This window comes from Terrapene carolina, unplaced genomic scaffold (assembly GCF_002925995.2).
Source record: "Terrapene carolina triunguis isolate 2854851 unplaced genomic scaffold, T_m_triunguis-2.0 Scaffold131, whole genome shotgun sequence".
NCBI classification, from domain to species: Eukaryota; Metazoa; Chordata; order Testudines; family Emydidae; genus Terrapene; species Terrapene triunguis.
Genome location: NW_020664482.1, coordinates 21,620,398 through 21,635,969, shown reverse-complemented (window position 1 = coordinate 21,635,969; position 15,572 = coordinate 21,620,398). Strand labels below are relative to the sequence as shown.

At 44.0% G+C, this 15,572-nt stretch overlaps 1 protein-coding gene across 2 annotated transcripts in view; it reads right to left on the bottom strand.

The window, feature by feature from the left end:
• CUNH8orf48 (chromosome unknown C8orf48 homolog) overlaps positions 1 to 14,629 on the bottom strand; it is a 38,785-nt gene extending 24,156 nt beyond the window's left edge. Inside the window, exons 1-3 of one of the 2 annotated variants that reach the window (XM_026653002.1) lie at positions 14,594 to 14,629; positions 10,371 to 10,516; positions 2,994 to 3,256 (exon numbers count right to left, since the gene is read on the bottom strand). In XM_026653002.1, the coding sequence (XP_026508787.1) occupies positions 2,994 to 3,201 (208 nt within the window). In that variant the 5' untranslated portion in view covers positions 3,202 to 3,256; positions 10,371 to 10,516; positions 14,594 to 14,629. Of the gene's footprint in view, positions 1 to 2,993; positions 3,257 to 5,571; positions 5,606 to 10,370; positions 10,517 to 14,593 lie in introns of those variants that run through there. The other variant, XM_024209279.1, reaches the window with a different exon arrangement.
• Between the last annotated feature and the right edge of the window lie 943 nt (positions 14,630 to 15,572).

Below are 15,572 nucleotides of genomic sequence, written 5' to 3'. Positions count from 1 at the left end.
GAAGTGTTCTCCTAAAGGTTTTTGTATATTGCCATTCCTAAGATCTGACTTGTGTCCATTTATCCTAGGAGAACACTTCAATCTCTCTGGACACACAATCTCTTCTTCCTCCTCCCCCCCCCCCACCATGGAGATAAGGTATAGGAGATGGGGAGGAGGGGGGGACACCCTGACATTAGCCCCCCTCTTCCTCCCTCCCCTGCACAGCAAGCAGGAGGCTCCTGGGAACAGCCCCAAGGCAGAGGGCAGGAGCAGCACATGGCAGTGGGGGGAGGGACAGCTCAACTGCTGGCAATTGGTACCCTGCTGGGCGGCTGCTGCACAGGGAACGTAGGGGAGCGGGGAGCTGATTTGCGGAACAGGGGAGAGGCTGCAGGTCCACCCTGGTTCCAAGCCCCCACCAGCTAGCTGCAATGGGCTGCTCTTCCTGCAAGCAATGGACAAAGCAGGCGGCTGCCAAACAATGTTATAAGGGAGCATTGCGCAACTTTAAACGAGCATGTTCCCTAATTGATCAGCAACATAACAATGAAACAACATTAACTGGGATGACTTTAAGTGAGGAGTTACTGTACAGACTTACTTTGGAAAATCCACACCCCTACGCAACACAGTTATACCAACTTAATCTCTGGTGTAGACAGTCCTATGTCAGAGGGAGAGCTTCTCCCATCAACACAGCTATCGCCTCTTGGGGAGGTGGATTAACTGTGCTGATGGGAGAGCTCTCTCCAGTCAGTGCAGACAGCGCAGCTGTGCCAATACAGCATTTTAAGCGTAGACCTGCCCTAAAACAGGTATATAGCACAGCTGAAAACAGTCAAATCTTGCAGATTTCCCCCCTCTTTAACAAGTATTCTTTACAAGAAAAGGCTGTCTCACTTTTTATATGTATTCCTTTAACTAGTCAATTTCGTCCATATTTTACTTTTGTGTGCTAGATGATTATTCCTCTAGATATGCTGTTCTGGCTGTATGAAGAGCACTTAAACTATTTTTCTGCAGAAGGTTTTTTTATTAAAATGTATGCACTATGAAAACAGAGATCCAGAACCAAGTCACTAAATTTAACATATCAGACAATTCACTTAAATTCCATTGTATCTAGTCCCAAGCCTGGTTGAAAAAGGAGGAGGAATGGTGTCAGGCTGGCAGCTGGCTGTAAAACTGCCAAAGAAATCAATTAAATGAGTCCTTAACATGCCCCATATGAACTAGGGTGTTTCCCAGATGGAAGGACTAGAAGAGCTGACCCCAAACAGATGGAACTAAGGCTAGAAGAAGACACTTATATAATGTGGCATGAACAAGTCACCAAGGCAAACATCTCATTATGCAGATCTTTGACACATTGATCTATAAGGCTAAATTCTGCCCTTGGGTGCACACGATTTCCATTTAAGACATGTGAATCCAAGGGCAGAAATTGGCCTATAGTAAGCTTTCATGCCTAAATAAGTTTTATGCTGGATCCTTAACTGTAGCAGTGCTAGTTACTTTTGTAGAGAGAAAGGTCAAATGTATTGTTGGGTCAGGGAGGGAAGGAAAGACACTAAGGATACAGCTATACTGCAATAAAAAACCTGCAGTCAAAAAAAACCCTCAAGTCTCAGAGCCCAAATCAACTGACTCAAGTATACAGGGCTAAAAATTGTAGTGTAGATGGTCGGGCTTGGGTTGGAGCCTCGGCTCTGAGACTCGCTCTCTAGGGGTTTCAAAGCCCAGTTCTCTAACCTCAGCCCCAGTTTGAACGTCTACACTGCAATTTTTAACCTTGCAGCCTGAGTCCCCCAAGCCTGAGTCAGCTGACCCAAGCCAGCCATGGCTGTGCCCTGGGTATTTTATTGCAGTGTACACATACCATAAGGAGCACTAGGATAAAAGGCATGTTTGCTAATGTTTTAAGCTAACACGTTTTAAAATTCTAGTTCAGACAGGGTTAACTATATTTTAACATTTGTTAGCCAGCCAACGTGAACCCAAAGTGGGAGGCTGGGTTATGACACCAACAACTACCGCAAGTTAAAACGCAACTTACTCTGTCTATATTAGTTTTTAAAACATGTTAGTTAAACCACTTTAGCTAACACATTTTAAAAATAAATTATTTATCTTAGAGTGGACAAGCACTTATACCAAGAGAATGTGACAGGTTTAAAAATAGCAGCTGATCAATGGCTTGAAGTCACCACTGTATCTCCCAGACTAAACAAAAGGATAGAAAAGGAGACTGCAGGAGGATGGGGAACACTACCAAAATGTCAAAGAAGGAAGACCCCTATTATGTCAGCTTTTATCCTCCTCCCTCTGCTTCTTTTACTCTTACCTGCTGTAGGTTTGTTAATGTTACATATATTTTTAGTGATAAGGTGGGTGATGTAATATATTTTATTGGACTAACTTCTGATGGTGGAAGAGAAGCTTTTGAGCTATACAGAGCTCTTCTCCAGGTCAGAATAAGAGTTCTGTATAGCTCAAACTTCTCTCTTCCACCAACAGAAATTGGTCCAATAAAATATATTATCTCAACCACCCTCTCTCTCTCTCTCTCTCTCTCACCCTAGGACCAACATGGTTACAACAGTACATTTTCAGGTCTTTCTCCAGTCTACTTTTAAATGTCCCTAGTGATGGACCTTCCACAATTCCCTTGGGAAACTATTTTTACAGTCTAGTTATTTTTCTGAAACGGAAATTCAGTCAAGGTATCTTTAAGACCTGTTTATCATACCAATAAAACTCCAGCACACAGTAAGATTGAATAAGGGCTTCCATACCTAAACACTCAATTTGGTACATTATACTCTCCATTAAGTCTTGATTCAGCAAAATTACAGAGCTGGCTGAGGAAGCCAATGTTTTGAGGCTTCTGTTGCTGTGCACAGCAAGAAAATTGGATGTAATTTTTATTTTGTGTTCGCTGATCTGTGCCCTTCTGTGTAATTTTAAAATTTGGTGGAGGACTGACTCAAATGCACGGAAACCTTGTGTACCTTCATCATCCTGGCTTACTGACTGCCATACGCTTTCAGATATATCTAACACAGCAGCAGGCCACTCCAACTCCTCTGTGGAACAATAAGATTCAAACGGTTCACTCTCATATTGCCTGCAGGCTTCCTCCTCCTCCTCACTAAAGGATTCAAATGTATCCTCAAAATAGTCTGAAAGAGTAGTGCTGCAACTCCGGCCTGATTCCATCTACTCCTCTTCAAAGCACCGAGTATTCAATCCAGCTGGTCACCAAAGTAGAATACTAAAAATAATAAAAAGAAAAAGCCATAACAGATTTGGTAACACATGGCTCTTAAAAAGATTCACCTGGACTACTGCTCTGTAAATCATCAGTGCAATTTACTCAGTCAAGTTACAAATAGCTGTTACAGACGTGTGTGTGCGCGCGCAAGGTATAGTTCAACCTCAAACAGGGCCGGCGCTTCTACTAGGCGACCGTAGGCGGTTGCCTAGGACGGCAGGATTTGGGGGGCAGCATTTTGCCGCCCTCAGCAGAAATTCGGAGGCGGGGTTCCTTCTGCTCCAGGTCTTCGGCGGAAATTCAGCGGCGGGTCCTTCACTCGGTCCAGGACCCGCCGCCGAAGTGCCCGAAGATTCGGAGCGGAAGGACCCCCGCTGCCAAATGCTCAGAGGAGGAGCGCTGCCGCCTAGGGCAGCTAGGGTGACCAGATGTCCCGATTTTATAGGGACAGTCCCGATTTTTGGGTCTTTTTCTTGTATCGGTTCTTATTACCCCCCCCACCCCCGTACCGATTTTTCTCACTTGCCGTCTGGTCACCCTAAGGGCAGCAAACTCTGGCACCGCTCCTGACCTCAAAATACGAGTCTGAAATAGTTATTTCATGAATCTGCAATATATCAAAATTTAAGTGATTTTATTTTAACCTCATTGCAGATGTACATACCCTATAACCTACTACTGCAGATAAGTACAGATCATTACTTCAGCCATAACTGTACTAAATGTGGCTTATCACTGTAGTTGCTCACAAGATTAAAGTATATACTTGAAGTCTCTTGATATCAAAACTACCATAAGACAATATCCTTTAATTTCTAAAAATGTGCAGAACCAGACAATTTGTCAAATTAGCTAGATTTCTATTTTTTATACTCTTCACAGATTTACAAATAGACTGAGGCCAAGTTATGAATTCCTTACTTAGGCAAAATTCCCACTGAAGTCCATGGACATTTTGCCTGAGTAAAAACAGACAACCAGATTTTACCACCCTTATTCATAGAACTATTCCTGGAGTAATGTACTACTCAATGTAAACAAGGTTGTAGCCCTAAGTAAGGAATTCAGGCTATCCCGCTTTACGATGACTGCCTTCTATAGCAGAATTTTTGATAGCTTGCCTTTCATAAAAGGCTTTAAAAAGAAACCATGCAATTGTGGTATTAAGAATTAATGTTAAGAATTTACACTAAATTGTGGGTAAAATTTTTCATATGAAAAAATGACCAAGAAATTGAAATTGTTGCTGTGGATTTTTATCCCTCTCACTGGCCACTCAGAAATACAAAGCGTCCTTGGACTACTCAGCTTTGTTTTGAAAATTGGAAAGAAAACAGACATCAACTGCTTGATATACTTAAATTAATGGGGATTTATTCCAAATTGGAAAAAAGAAAATGAACAAACAAAAACCCAACCCAAACTGTGGGAAGAAAACAATACTCACATACATAATTGGTCATTAATACATTTTAAAGCATCAAATGTGCTTACTTTATCCTCTTTCATTAGGATTATGTCTTAACCATTTCCTCCATTCTAATCATGGAAACGCTCTGCTCAATTTAGGTACTGTTATAGCACAGCAAACAGAGAATTAGAAGCAGCCTGATCAGAGTTTTTTTTGTATGCCTACAAATGTCTTCACATGATAAAGTACTTACAGGTACTCTTCCTTCCCTAGTCTTTAATTTAGGTTGTTTAATAAAATATTAATCCCACATTTCTTGAGCAATAAAAATTGCCATCCATTTTAGATCCAATTTGCATTTTTTGTTCATTCATTCATGTAAAACAGATCAGTTCCAAACTTCAAATGCCCAAGTCAAATAAAAAAAAGCCAATCTCTATTTAAATACAGCTCAACCTCTTATTGAAAAAAGATTATAATTTAACAAAACAATTGGTCCTTGGAGAGAGAGTCATTATTTTTCTTTATCTGAGGCTAAAGATTCTGAGAACAGGTACTTGCATGTTAAAAATGATTTATTCTGTGAACAAAGTCTTTATAATGATGGCAACATTTAAAAACCGATTCACAAAAAATAACTCCTGTAAAGGAAGAATGCTGGAATGAATGATTAAGGCCCTAATCCTGCAAATATGCAGGTGCTTAAATGTTAAGCAAGAGTAGTCCCACTGAGTACTCAAAATATATACTGGAGCAAGATTTTCATGAATAAAGAAATAGTGGGTAGGTCACTATCCTAGGCTACGTCCTCACTACGGGGGGGAGGGAGGGGGGTCGATTTAAGATACATCAAATTCAGCTACGCTATTCGCGTAGCTGAATTTGCGTATCGCAGCCGACTTACCCCGCTGTAAGGACGGTGGCAAAATCGACCTCCGCGGCTTCCCGTCGACAGTGCTTACTCCCACCTCCGCTGGTGGAGTAAGTGTCGATTCGGGGATCGATTGTCATGTCCCGACGAGACGTAATAATTCGATCCCCGAGAGGTCGATTTCTACCCGCCGATTCAGGCGGGTAGTGTAGACCTAGCCCTAGTGGAAGAGGATAAAATAAGCAAGATCAAGTTTTTAAAATGTAGCCATAGCCAAATGTATAGAAATGCTGTTTTCTTCTGATACTGTGTGGGGTTTTTTTTGGTCACCAGAGCTATTCAAGTGCTTAACGTTCTGCACTAGCATTGGTCTTTACAGGATCAGGGCCTACACTTAAACTCTACACTGCATACAAACATTAAGTTGGCACAATAAGAGAGCAAAACACGGATACACAACTAATTAGAATGCTTGAATCTGCAGTACATACATAAGGTGAAATCCTGGATCCATTAAAACCAATAGGTGCCACTGACTTCAGCTGAGACAGGATTTCACCCATATTTAACTTTGCATTCAGACACGCATGTAACTACCATCTTTGACCTCAATGGAAATTTTTCCTGCATAAGGACTGCAGGATCAGACCCCACGTAGTCAATAGCTCACTTTTTCCCATTGATATAACTATAAAACTAAAGTGATCTTAGCTGAATATGTACCCTACCAATGCCATAAAGCAAAAGTTTGCAACATAGAGATTTAACTTCCAAATTATGTGTTGCATTCAATGTTCTAAGTATACTCCTAAATTTCAGCTAACATTGATCTGTGTATAGTGGTGAACAGAAGTTCTATAGAACTTGAACAGAACACAAAGGGCTTGAACTTGTTCTCACTGAAGCTAAAGGCAGAACTCCCATTGAGTTCCATAGCACAGGATCAGGGCCCCAAAAAAGAGGATCTATTATAGCTGGCTGAATGGTATGACAAATTAATCTGAACCTTGTCCATATACAGGCATTTGTAATTTCTAACCAGAAATATATTTGTAAATCCATTTTGTATGGGTCATGTTGCAAGCCTATGCGTACAAGATCAGAAACTTAACACCTCTCTAAAAGTGTTACCTCTGTCAATGTTATGTACCTTGAACACTTTGTGTTTTTTAAAAAAAAAAAGTTATGGGAACTGTGTATTGATAACATCACCTATGACATTTTGTTTGAGACAAGCTGGGTAATAATCTTTGTAATGTAAATCCTTTGGGATTCTTTCATCTGTCCTCAATCTTAAGTATACAGTTATAACATACATAAGAAAATATCTGACCTGACACCAAGTCACATCCATGTATTAGCTAATATCATCAGCTTGCCAAAGTAAATATGAGCCTATCTACATATGGGTTCCCAAGTGGCAGAATTTGGCCCTACATATCACTAAGGGCCAAATTCTGCCACTTGGGAACCCACTGACTTCAATGGCATTGCACTGGTTTACGGTATGTGTCCCTGAATGAAGATCTGATCAATAATAGCTGCTGCTCCTGTTCTCCCAGGCTTCAGAACACAAATGTCCATCTCCTGCAGCCATGTCTCTTTATTTCTACTGTCAATTCTGAATGAGCTGCTAATGCCAAAACAGTTCTAAACCCATAGATAATAAATTCCTGAGATACTGTCCCCAAACATTATTTTAGCAGTCAAGACAGTTCTTATATTAACTCAATATGGGACTCTTGAAAGTTCATATGGCAAGAAACCTCTTTCCCCAAACTCTAAATGTTTTAATTTTGTTTGTTTGCTTCTTTTTAAAATTAAAAATCAGCAGAGATGTAGCATGATCTAGGTGTGAGGATTTGTTGGACTTAACCATGGGTCTACAGGGCATCAGGTGGGCAGTGCTTCCATGCTGCTAATAGGCAGACTAACAATGCTACTGCCAACGCCCCATACATCCTGGAAGACCAATCTTTGCAGGGAAGTACCACCAATGGTAGAGATGACTGGCAGCTCCACTTGATAAAGTGCAGGCATCTTTGTGTCTGATGATAGATTTAGGGCTACCCCTCTCCCCTCCCTTCTCCTTGTTAAGGGTTTGATAAGGTTGCAGCTGCCTGAGGAATGAGGATGCCTTTTGGGGTAAAGTAGTGTTATCTCCCTCTCCCTTTCTTTCCCAGCTGCACAGGCGAGTTTGGGGTCATGGTCCCTTTCTCCCTTCCCTGCAAACTGCTGATGCAAGGAGTTCATGACTGCAATTATAGCAAAAGAAGTGTATCTTCAAAGTAAAATTTATCGGTAGAATATGTTAATGAGGTAAATAGTAATCAGGGGCAGGGATACTTATATTCAGTATAGGGTTATCAATATTCATTGTATGGGCATTCATATTACTCTATAAGGGTTTTGGGGATGTTATAATAAATGTAGGAATTTACATACTAATGTAGATAAAGAGTATGATGTAACTAATCCAGTGCTTACTGGACAATTGGGTCCAGGAGAACAAGTACCACAATAAAGAAGCCCATCTACTCAAATCTGCCTCTGGGTCAGCCTGTTTTTCTTCCAACAAAATCCACTAACTGGGGAAGTAAGGATTTGAAGAGGGGTTTCCTACCTCTTAGGTGAGTACTCTAACTACTGACTATATGATATTCTGATGTGGGGACTCCCTCAATCTCTCCTATTGACACTGTTCCAATGTCTCTAAAGAGAAAGTGGTTAAGGGGGACTAGGGACTGGACTTTGGTCTCCCATTTCCCATTTGGGTGCCCTCACTTCTAGGCTACAGAGTCAATCTCTCTCTCTGCCCCAGTGACTGTTCCACTGTAGATAAATACTTAAACAGTCATTAGATCAGAGAGTGAGAATGCCTCTGGGTATGGCTACACTGCAATAAAAAACTCAAGACATCACGTCCCAGAACTGGGGTCAATTGACTAGAGCTGCAGGGCTAAAAATAGCAGTATAGACATTTGGGCTCAGGTTGGAACCCAGACTCTGAGATGCTCCACCCTCATGAGGTTTCAGAGCCAAGGCTCCAACCAGAGTCCTTTGTGCCCATGTCAATTGACCCAGGCTCTGAGACTTGGTGCTGCAGATATTTTTATTGCAGTGTAGATGTATCCTCTGTAGCCTGGTGGGTAGGAAGTCAAGGCGCCTAACTCAAGCTTTGTGGATCACAGTGCTGTTCCTGTGACTTTCTAGGTCCCTAAAAGTTCAGCACCAAGATGCTGACTGCTACATTGCCTAAGTCCCTTTGTGGATCTGGGCCCTACTGTCTAGAGCAGGATTCCTGGGTTCTATTTGCAGTTCTATATGCTTGACTCACTGTGAGCTTGGTGAAAGCCAGATTTTCAAAGGTATTTAAGCACGTAAAGATGCAGTGGGATTTTCAGAAGTGCCAAGCAACTTAGGCACCAAACTAGTATTAATTTCAACTGGTGTTAGATATTTAATCTGTTTAGGTGTGTAGGGAGCCAGGGTGGCTGCCCTCCGAACCTGAGGGTAAAGGGCCGCTCTCTCAGCCTGAGTGGGCGGGGCCAGGCCAAGCTCGCTACACCCCCCGGAAGGGGAGGGGTGGAGCAGGAAGTATAAAGGGCGGGGCCCTTAGCTCAGTCAGGGCAGCACCAGGGAGGGAGGCAGACGCAGACCGCGGGCTGCTCCCTTCAGACCCTGCTGCCACGCCAGGGGAGGCCCTGGACCCGTGGAAACCTCACCTGGAGGATGGACTGGGGCTGCCAGGACTGCCTGCTGCCAAGTACCCAGAGGGACTGGAGGAGCCGGAGGGGGAGCTGGAGCTGCCAGCAGCCGAGGAGCTGGAGGAGCCTGAGCCTGAGGGGGAGCTGGAGCTGCCAACAGCGGACTATCCCGACGCACTGGCGGGACCAGAGGGATTCGGACGAGCAATCGGGTAGGAAGTAGCCCAGGGACAGAGCTGCACAGTGGTGAGTCTATATAGCGGAAGGACCCTGCTGACCCAGTGGCGGGACCCTCGTCCTGCCACTGTCAGGGCCCTGGGCTGGAACGCAGTGGTGTAGGGTGGGCCTGCATTCCCCTACCCGGCCAACCCATGCCGGGACCTGTGCCGGCGCTCCCCTGCCTGAGGGGCGCGCTACAGACACTGGCTGGCATCCTTCCCGCCGCTAATTCCCCAGTGGCAGAGGCGTGACCCAGGCCGGCCAGTGACGTCGTAGCTCCCCACTGCCCCCTAGCGGGTAGGTGGACCGACAGCAAACACAAGGTGCTTTTGAAAATCCCACTTAGGCACCTAATTGGATATTTAAGCGCATAAATACCTTTTTAATATATGGCCCATAAGGGCCGATTTTCAAAGATGCTCTACTTCAACTCCAACTAACTTTGACAGAAACTGCCAGTACTCAGCACCTCTGAAATTAAGCCCTAGGCTTTGGCCTGCCCATCTGTAAACTACCACACATGGACGTTGTGAGGCTCAATTAAGGATGGTTTGTAATGTATTAAGCTTTAAGAGCTACTTATGGAAATGCAAATTAGTGTTTCACAGCCTATTGTCTACTGCATCTGTTAGTGGCTGCCATAATGATGAATAGGTTATGAAGGCAATAGGATAGGGTCTCAATGTCAGATTGTAAAAGGGTTTCTATTTTGCTTTTAGGCTGGTTCAACAATCAAACTTTCTGATCTAAACTTTTCTAATATTAATAAACATTGATGTACTTCTTCTGCTTGTTACAGCAGCATTAATGCAGGATTGAAACTGGTTACTGAGTTCAAGGCCATGGGAGGATAACAATAAGAAATGCAAGCTGGGAGTCAATTAGTACTCTAACGCACACACTTACCTAATACCTTGGTGTTAAGTGAAGCTTCAGCCACAGCAGGCATAGAAGGTGGTAGAAGGGGAAGGAACTGGAGGAATTCAGCAAAATGATGGATTGGCTGAGCTGGAACCACTTCACAACATCAGATGTAACCAACATCACCTTGTCTTTACAATACAAAGTGGTAAGTTACTAAACAAGTTGAATTAAGTACTAGCAGCAACCTTTCACACAATGCTGGAATATCCTGGAAAGCCAAAATTACAGCTAAACAGACTTCAGACCAAATTAGATGTGCTCCTACTACAGCAGGTCTTATGTAAAATAATGAGGATGTAGCAGATATGTACTCGCTTTTGCAAACAGCAGGTTAAATTCTCTATTGAGGGCTTTGGGAGGGAGGAATCGTGGAGGTGAGATGATTTGAAATGCTCTGTAGTAACTCCCTGGGCCAGCTACAGAAGTGGCAACAAAAGATGGCTGTAACATGAAGCCAGAGAACATGGGAAGGATTCTAGAGGAAAACCTGAGGAAAAGAGGTGCTCTCTTCTCTCTTTGTAAGCAGTAATTCACACTCCAAATGGGCCACCACATTCTCAAACTATTTAAAGCACTAGCAAGTAAAATCAGGGAAGAAACTATTCTCTATGTAGATTAGTGTTTGAAATAAAGAAACATTCGAAAACTTGTAATTCCTGTGCAGGACGAATATTTTTTGTAAAGCTCTATCACAAAGTATAATTTGATATATTTCTGATTTGGAAATGGATTTCACAAACCACATGTTCTGAACTAGAGCTATTCAGCTATTTCTGATTTGATGTTTTTAATTGAAAAATATTGATTTGTTGAAATCAATTTTTTTTTCTTTTTGCAGGAATGTACCAGCTTCAATGAAACACTCATCAAGAAAGGTTTTTCACATCCAGGATGTAATTTAACCCCAGAATAGCCAATTGCCCAGTGATTGGGCTACTCACCTGAGATGTGGAAGACCCTAACTCAAATCTCTGCTCTGTGTAATTTAGATCAGGATTTGAACCAGGGTCTCCCACATACCAAATAAGTAGTCCCTTAACCAGTGAGCTATTAGCTAATGGAGGAATGAGGGTTTCTTGTTGCTTTTCTCACAAAGCTTCTAAATGTTTCAAGTTCATTCCTATGCAGAACAGGAAAACTATTTACCACCCCGCACTATTCTGGACATCTTTTAGCAACACTGTTCTGTTGGCACCAGCATCAGGACCACTTGCAGTCTTAGCAGCAGTATGTTTCCAATGATGAACAAATGTCAGCAAATTAACTTGTGAAGTCATAGCCTAAGGCTATGTCTACACTAGCACTTTTGGCGGTATCACTTATGTTGCTCAGGGGTGTGTGGGGGGGGGGGACCCTCTGAGCGACACAGGTTACACCGACAGAAGTACCAGTGTGAACAACACTATCTCGGCAGGAGAAGCTCTCTTGCCAACATAGCTACTACCACTTACTGGTGGTGGCTTAATTATGTCAATGGGAGAGCTCTCTCCCATATGCACAGAGCAGCTACACAAGCAATTGCACAGCTGTGCCGTTGTAAGCTCGCTAGTGTAGACATGGCCTAAGTGGGTTCTGCTTGCAAGGTATGTAACTTGTTAAATGGAAGGGAACAAAATTTACATCACTCATTTCAGTCTACTTCCTAAGAATGGTCATACTAGGTCAGAACAGTGGTCCATTTAGCCCAGTATCCTGTCTTCCAACAGTGGTCAGAGCCAGCTGCTTCAGAGGCAATGAACGGAATAGGGCTATTTATCAAGAGATCCACTCCCCATCAGCTAGTCCCAGCTTCTGGCAGTCAGAGGCTTAGGAACACCCAGAGCATGGGGTTACATCCCTGATCATCTTGGCTAATAGCCACTGATAGACCTAATCTCCATGAATTATCTAATTCTTTCTTTAACATACTTTTGACCTTCACAACATCTTATAGCAACAAGCTGCATAGGTTGACCGTACATTGTGAAGTACATCCTTATGTATGTTTTTAAACCTGCTGCCTATTAATTTCATTGGGTGACCTCTAGTTGTTGTGTTTACATGAAGGGGTAAATAACACTTCCTTATTTACATTCTCCACACAATTCATGATTTTTATAGACCTACATCATATCCCCCCTTACTTATCTCTTCTCTAAACTGAATAGTGCCAGTCTTTTTAATCTCTCCTCCTACAGGAGCTGTTTCATACCCCTAATCTTTTTTGTTGGCTTTCTCTGTATTTTTTCCAATTCCAATGTATCTTCTTTGAGATGGAGTGACCAGAATCACACACTGTATTTAAGGTGTGGGCGTACCATGGATTTATATTGTGGCATTGTATTTTCTGTTGTCTTATCTATCCTTCTCTTAGTGGTTCCTAATATTGTTAGCTTTTTTGACTGCTCTTTTCCCTTGGAACTCTAGTAGTGACATCATCTTCTTTCAGAATACTCCCTAATTTTATAGCAAAGGAAGGTTTTACAAAAATCACATTTTTGTTTATTAGGCTTATGTCACATAGAAATAAGAGCTCATCACAGAAGTTCACAAACACGTGGAAAACTGGCAACTCACTATGCATAAAGGTGTTCTTTAAAAAAAATTTTTTTTTAAGAGGTACCATGTGAGTTATGGAGGCCACAGTTTCTCCTTGTGTGATATTGGTGACATTGTACTTGGAATAGTGTGTACAATTCTCAACACCTCAATAGAAAAGAGAGTGACAAAGAGCATAGTACAACCGTCAGGAATGGGGATACTTTCTACTGGTTAAGTTGGTGTTCTAAGTTACCATCAAGAATATAATGGATTTAGGGGGTGTTTGTCATTAAGTGTTGCAGAAATGTTTAGTACCCTTGGGCTGAATTATGGCTGCAGAACTGTTTGACAGTGGGGAGGTGGTTGAGAGGCAACTACATTAGGCATTGTAAGAAGGTTTGGCAGCTGAGAATAAGGGGGAAAATAGAGTTGGGGGCATGTCCTGTGGGGGTGTTTCCTCAACACCCCCATAATCTGTCAGATAATGTTTCAAATATTTTTTTCCTGTGTGCAATAGAAAACAACCCATATATTTGCATGTAATAACAGCTACTAAGGTGGAGATCCCCCTCCACTGAAAAATACATATTGGGGATCTATAATTCTGATTACTCAAATTCCAGCTGTAGTTCTTATTAGAAATAAAAAGGCAGCTATTAAAAAGGAAAGGAAAAGACATGCCATTAAGGGAAATGCAGATTGAAAATTTCAGTGCATAATCTATACTTTCTCCAGGATGCTAGCGCAAACTGTAAGGGGACTGCTTTCTAAATGAAAAAATGCAGTTGAAAATGCAGCTAACTCTGGGGTGGAATAGGGCAACTCACAACTAAATTATCCAACATTTTAGGACATGAAGTGATCAGCCCTGTACTCAATTGAAACTGAAGGAGAAATGCAGGGAGGCAGAATGCAGTGACTCAAATTGGAAATTGATCAGGAATACATTGGTGTTACTATCCCAATTCTTCCTAAATGAGCTGAAGGATCTTTACATGGCATAAATATTCCTGAAAACTGGAGAAAGGCACAAAGAAAGCACTTTACTTGAGGAAAATACAGTGAAGTACAGCAAGGCTAAGGACAGGAATTCTCAAGCTCAGGATAAACTTCAGAGCCTCCCACTCCATGTAACCAAGCAGCCTACATCCAGTTGCTGCAGAGTGCAGGAGTGAGGAAGAAATAATGAATGTAGCCTGCTGCTCCCATCCACTGCTGGACCTAGACCAGCAGTGTGTACTCATGCTTTGCATTAATCCTCTGGTGCACATCCCAACCCGCTCACACCCCCTTCCATAGCAGCACTTCTAGGACACACTGAAGGACAACACCACAATGAACTGCCAAGTGCTAACACAACTTCCTGCAAACTGGAGTGTTGCCTTGCCCATTTCCCATTTAAGTTCTAAGCCAGGCTTGATCCCACGGGGCATGAGAGATGCAAAAGGCCAGCACATCTTGTGTCAAAGATGCAGCCAATGTTATTGCAAAGGCTCCTGCACTAAAATCCCCCCTCCACTAGCAGAGGAAGACCCCCAGAAGCCGGGGAGGGGCTGTGTCCGCCCCCCACCCCGGAACACGGGGAGACCCTCAAACCGGGGAAGGGGCTTTGCGTCGCCCCCTCCCCCGCACGGGGAGAGCCGCTCTGGGGGACGAGACTCCGAACGGGGAACCCCCAGCCTCACCTCCTCCTGCAGGCCGCTCCCGTTGCCCGGGCAGCCAGCCCGGCCTCTCTCCCCGCCCCGGGTGCGGCGGCGCCTCCCCTCCGCTCCCCAGAGCCCGCACGTGGGTTCCGAGCGCGGCCGCTGCCCCCGGCTCTCTAGCCGCGCGGGCCGGGGGCCGGACTGGCTCAGCTGCCGCTACTGCTGCGGGGGAAGGGGGCCCGGACTCCGAGCCTGCCAGTGACGGACGGAGAAAGGGCCGGGGCGGCCTGGCTGGGCGCGGGCCCCGGCTGCCCCAGCTAATAGAGCTCAGTCTACGCCTGACCCCAGCTCGCTCCGTGGCGGTAGAAGCCCCCAGGGCCGTGTCCGCATAGGGTTGGCAGCACATGAGAACGGCCCTACTGGGTCAGGCCAAAGGTCCATCCAGCCCAGTATCCTGTCTGGAGTTGGCTGACAGTGAAAACCAGCCCTTTGTTTGCATGTAGCCTTAGACAAGACATAGCCGAGGGGTGCAGGCAAGGAGGTTCATAGAACACCAGGGTTGGAAGGGACCTCAGGAGGTCATCTAGTCCAACCCCCTGCTCAGTTTTTTTGCCCCAGATCCCTAAATGGCCCCCTCAAGGATTGAGTTTACAATCCTGGGTTTAGTGGGCCAATGCTCAAACCACTGAGCTATCCCTCCCCCCAACAAATTTCCCGGGCCCTGGCCTGCCTCCAGAAGCATGTCACTGGCATGTTTTGTCCGGATCTGTGCTTCACGCAGTGTTTGGCTTGCGCTCTTGGGACGGTCACGTTTGGACTGTGAGATCTTCAAAGTAGGGACCTCGTCTTCGCCCATGTTTGGCTAGCATTGGGCACCTTTTAGCACCCTGCGGCCCTGATCTTGAAGGAGGCTTCTGGGCACTGCTGTAATACAAAAGAATAATGTACAAGACAGGTTAGCCACTGTAGATCAGGATACACGGTGTAGCTAATGACTGCATAATTGGAGGGAGACAGTAAA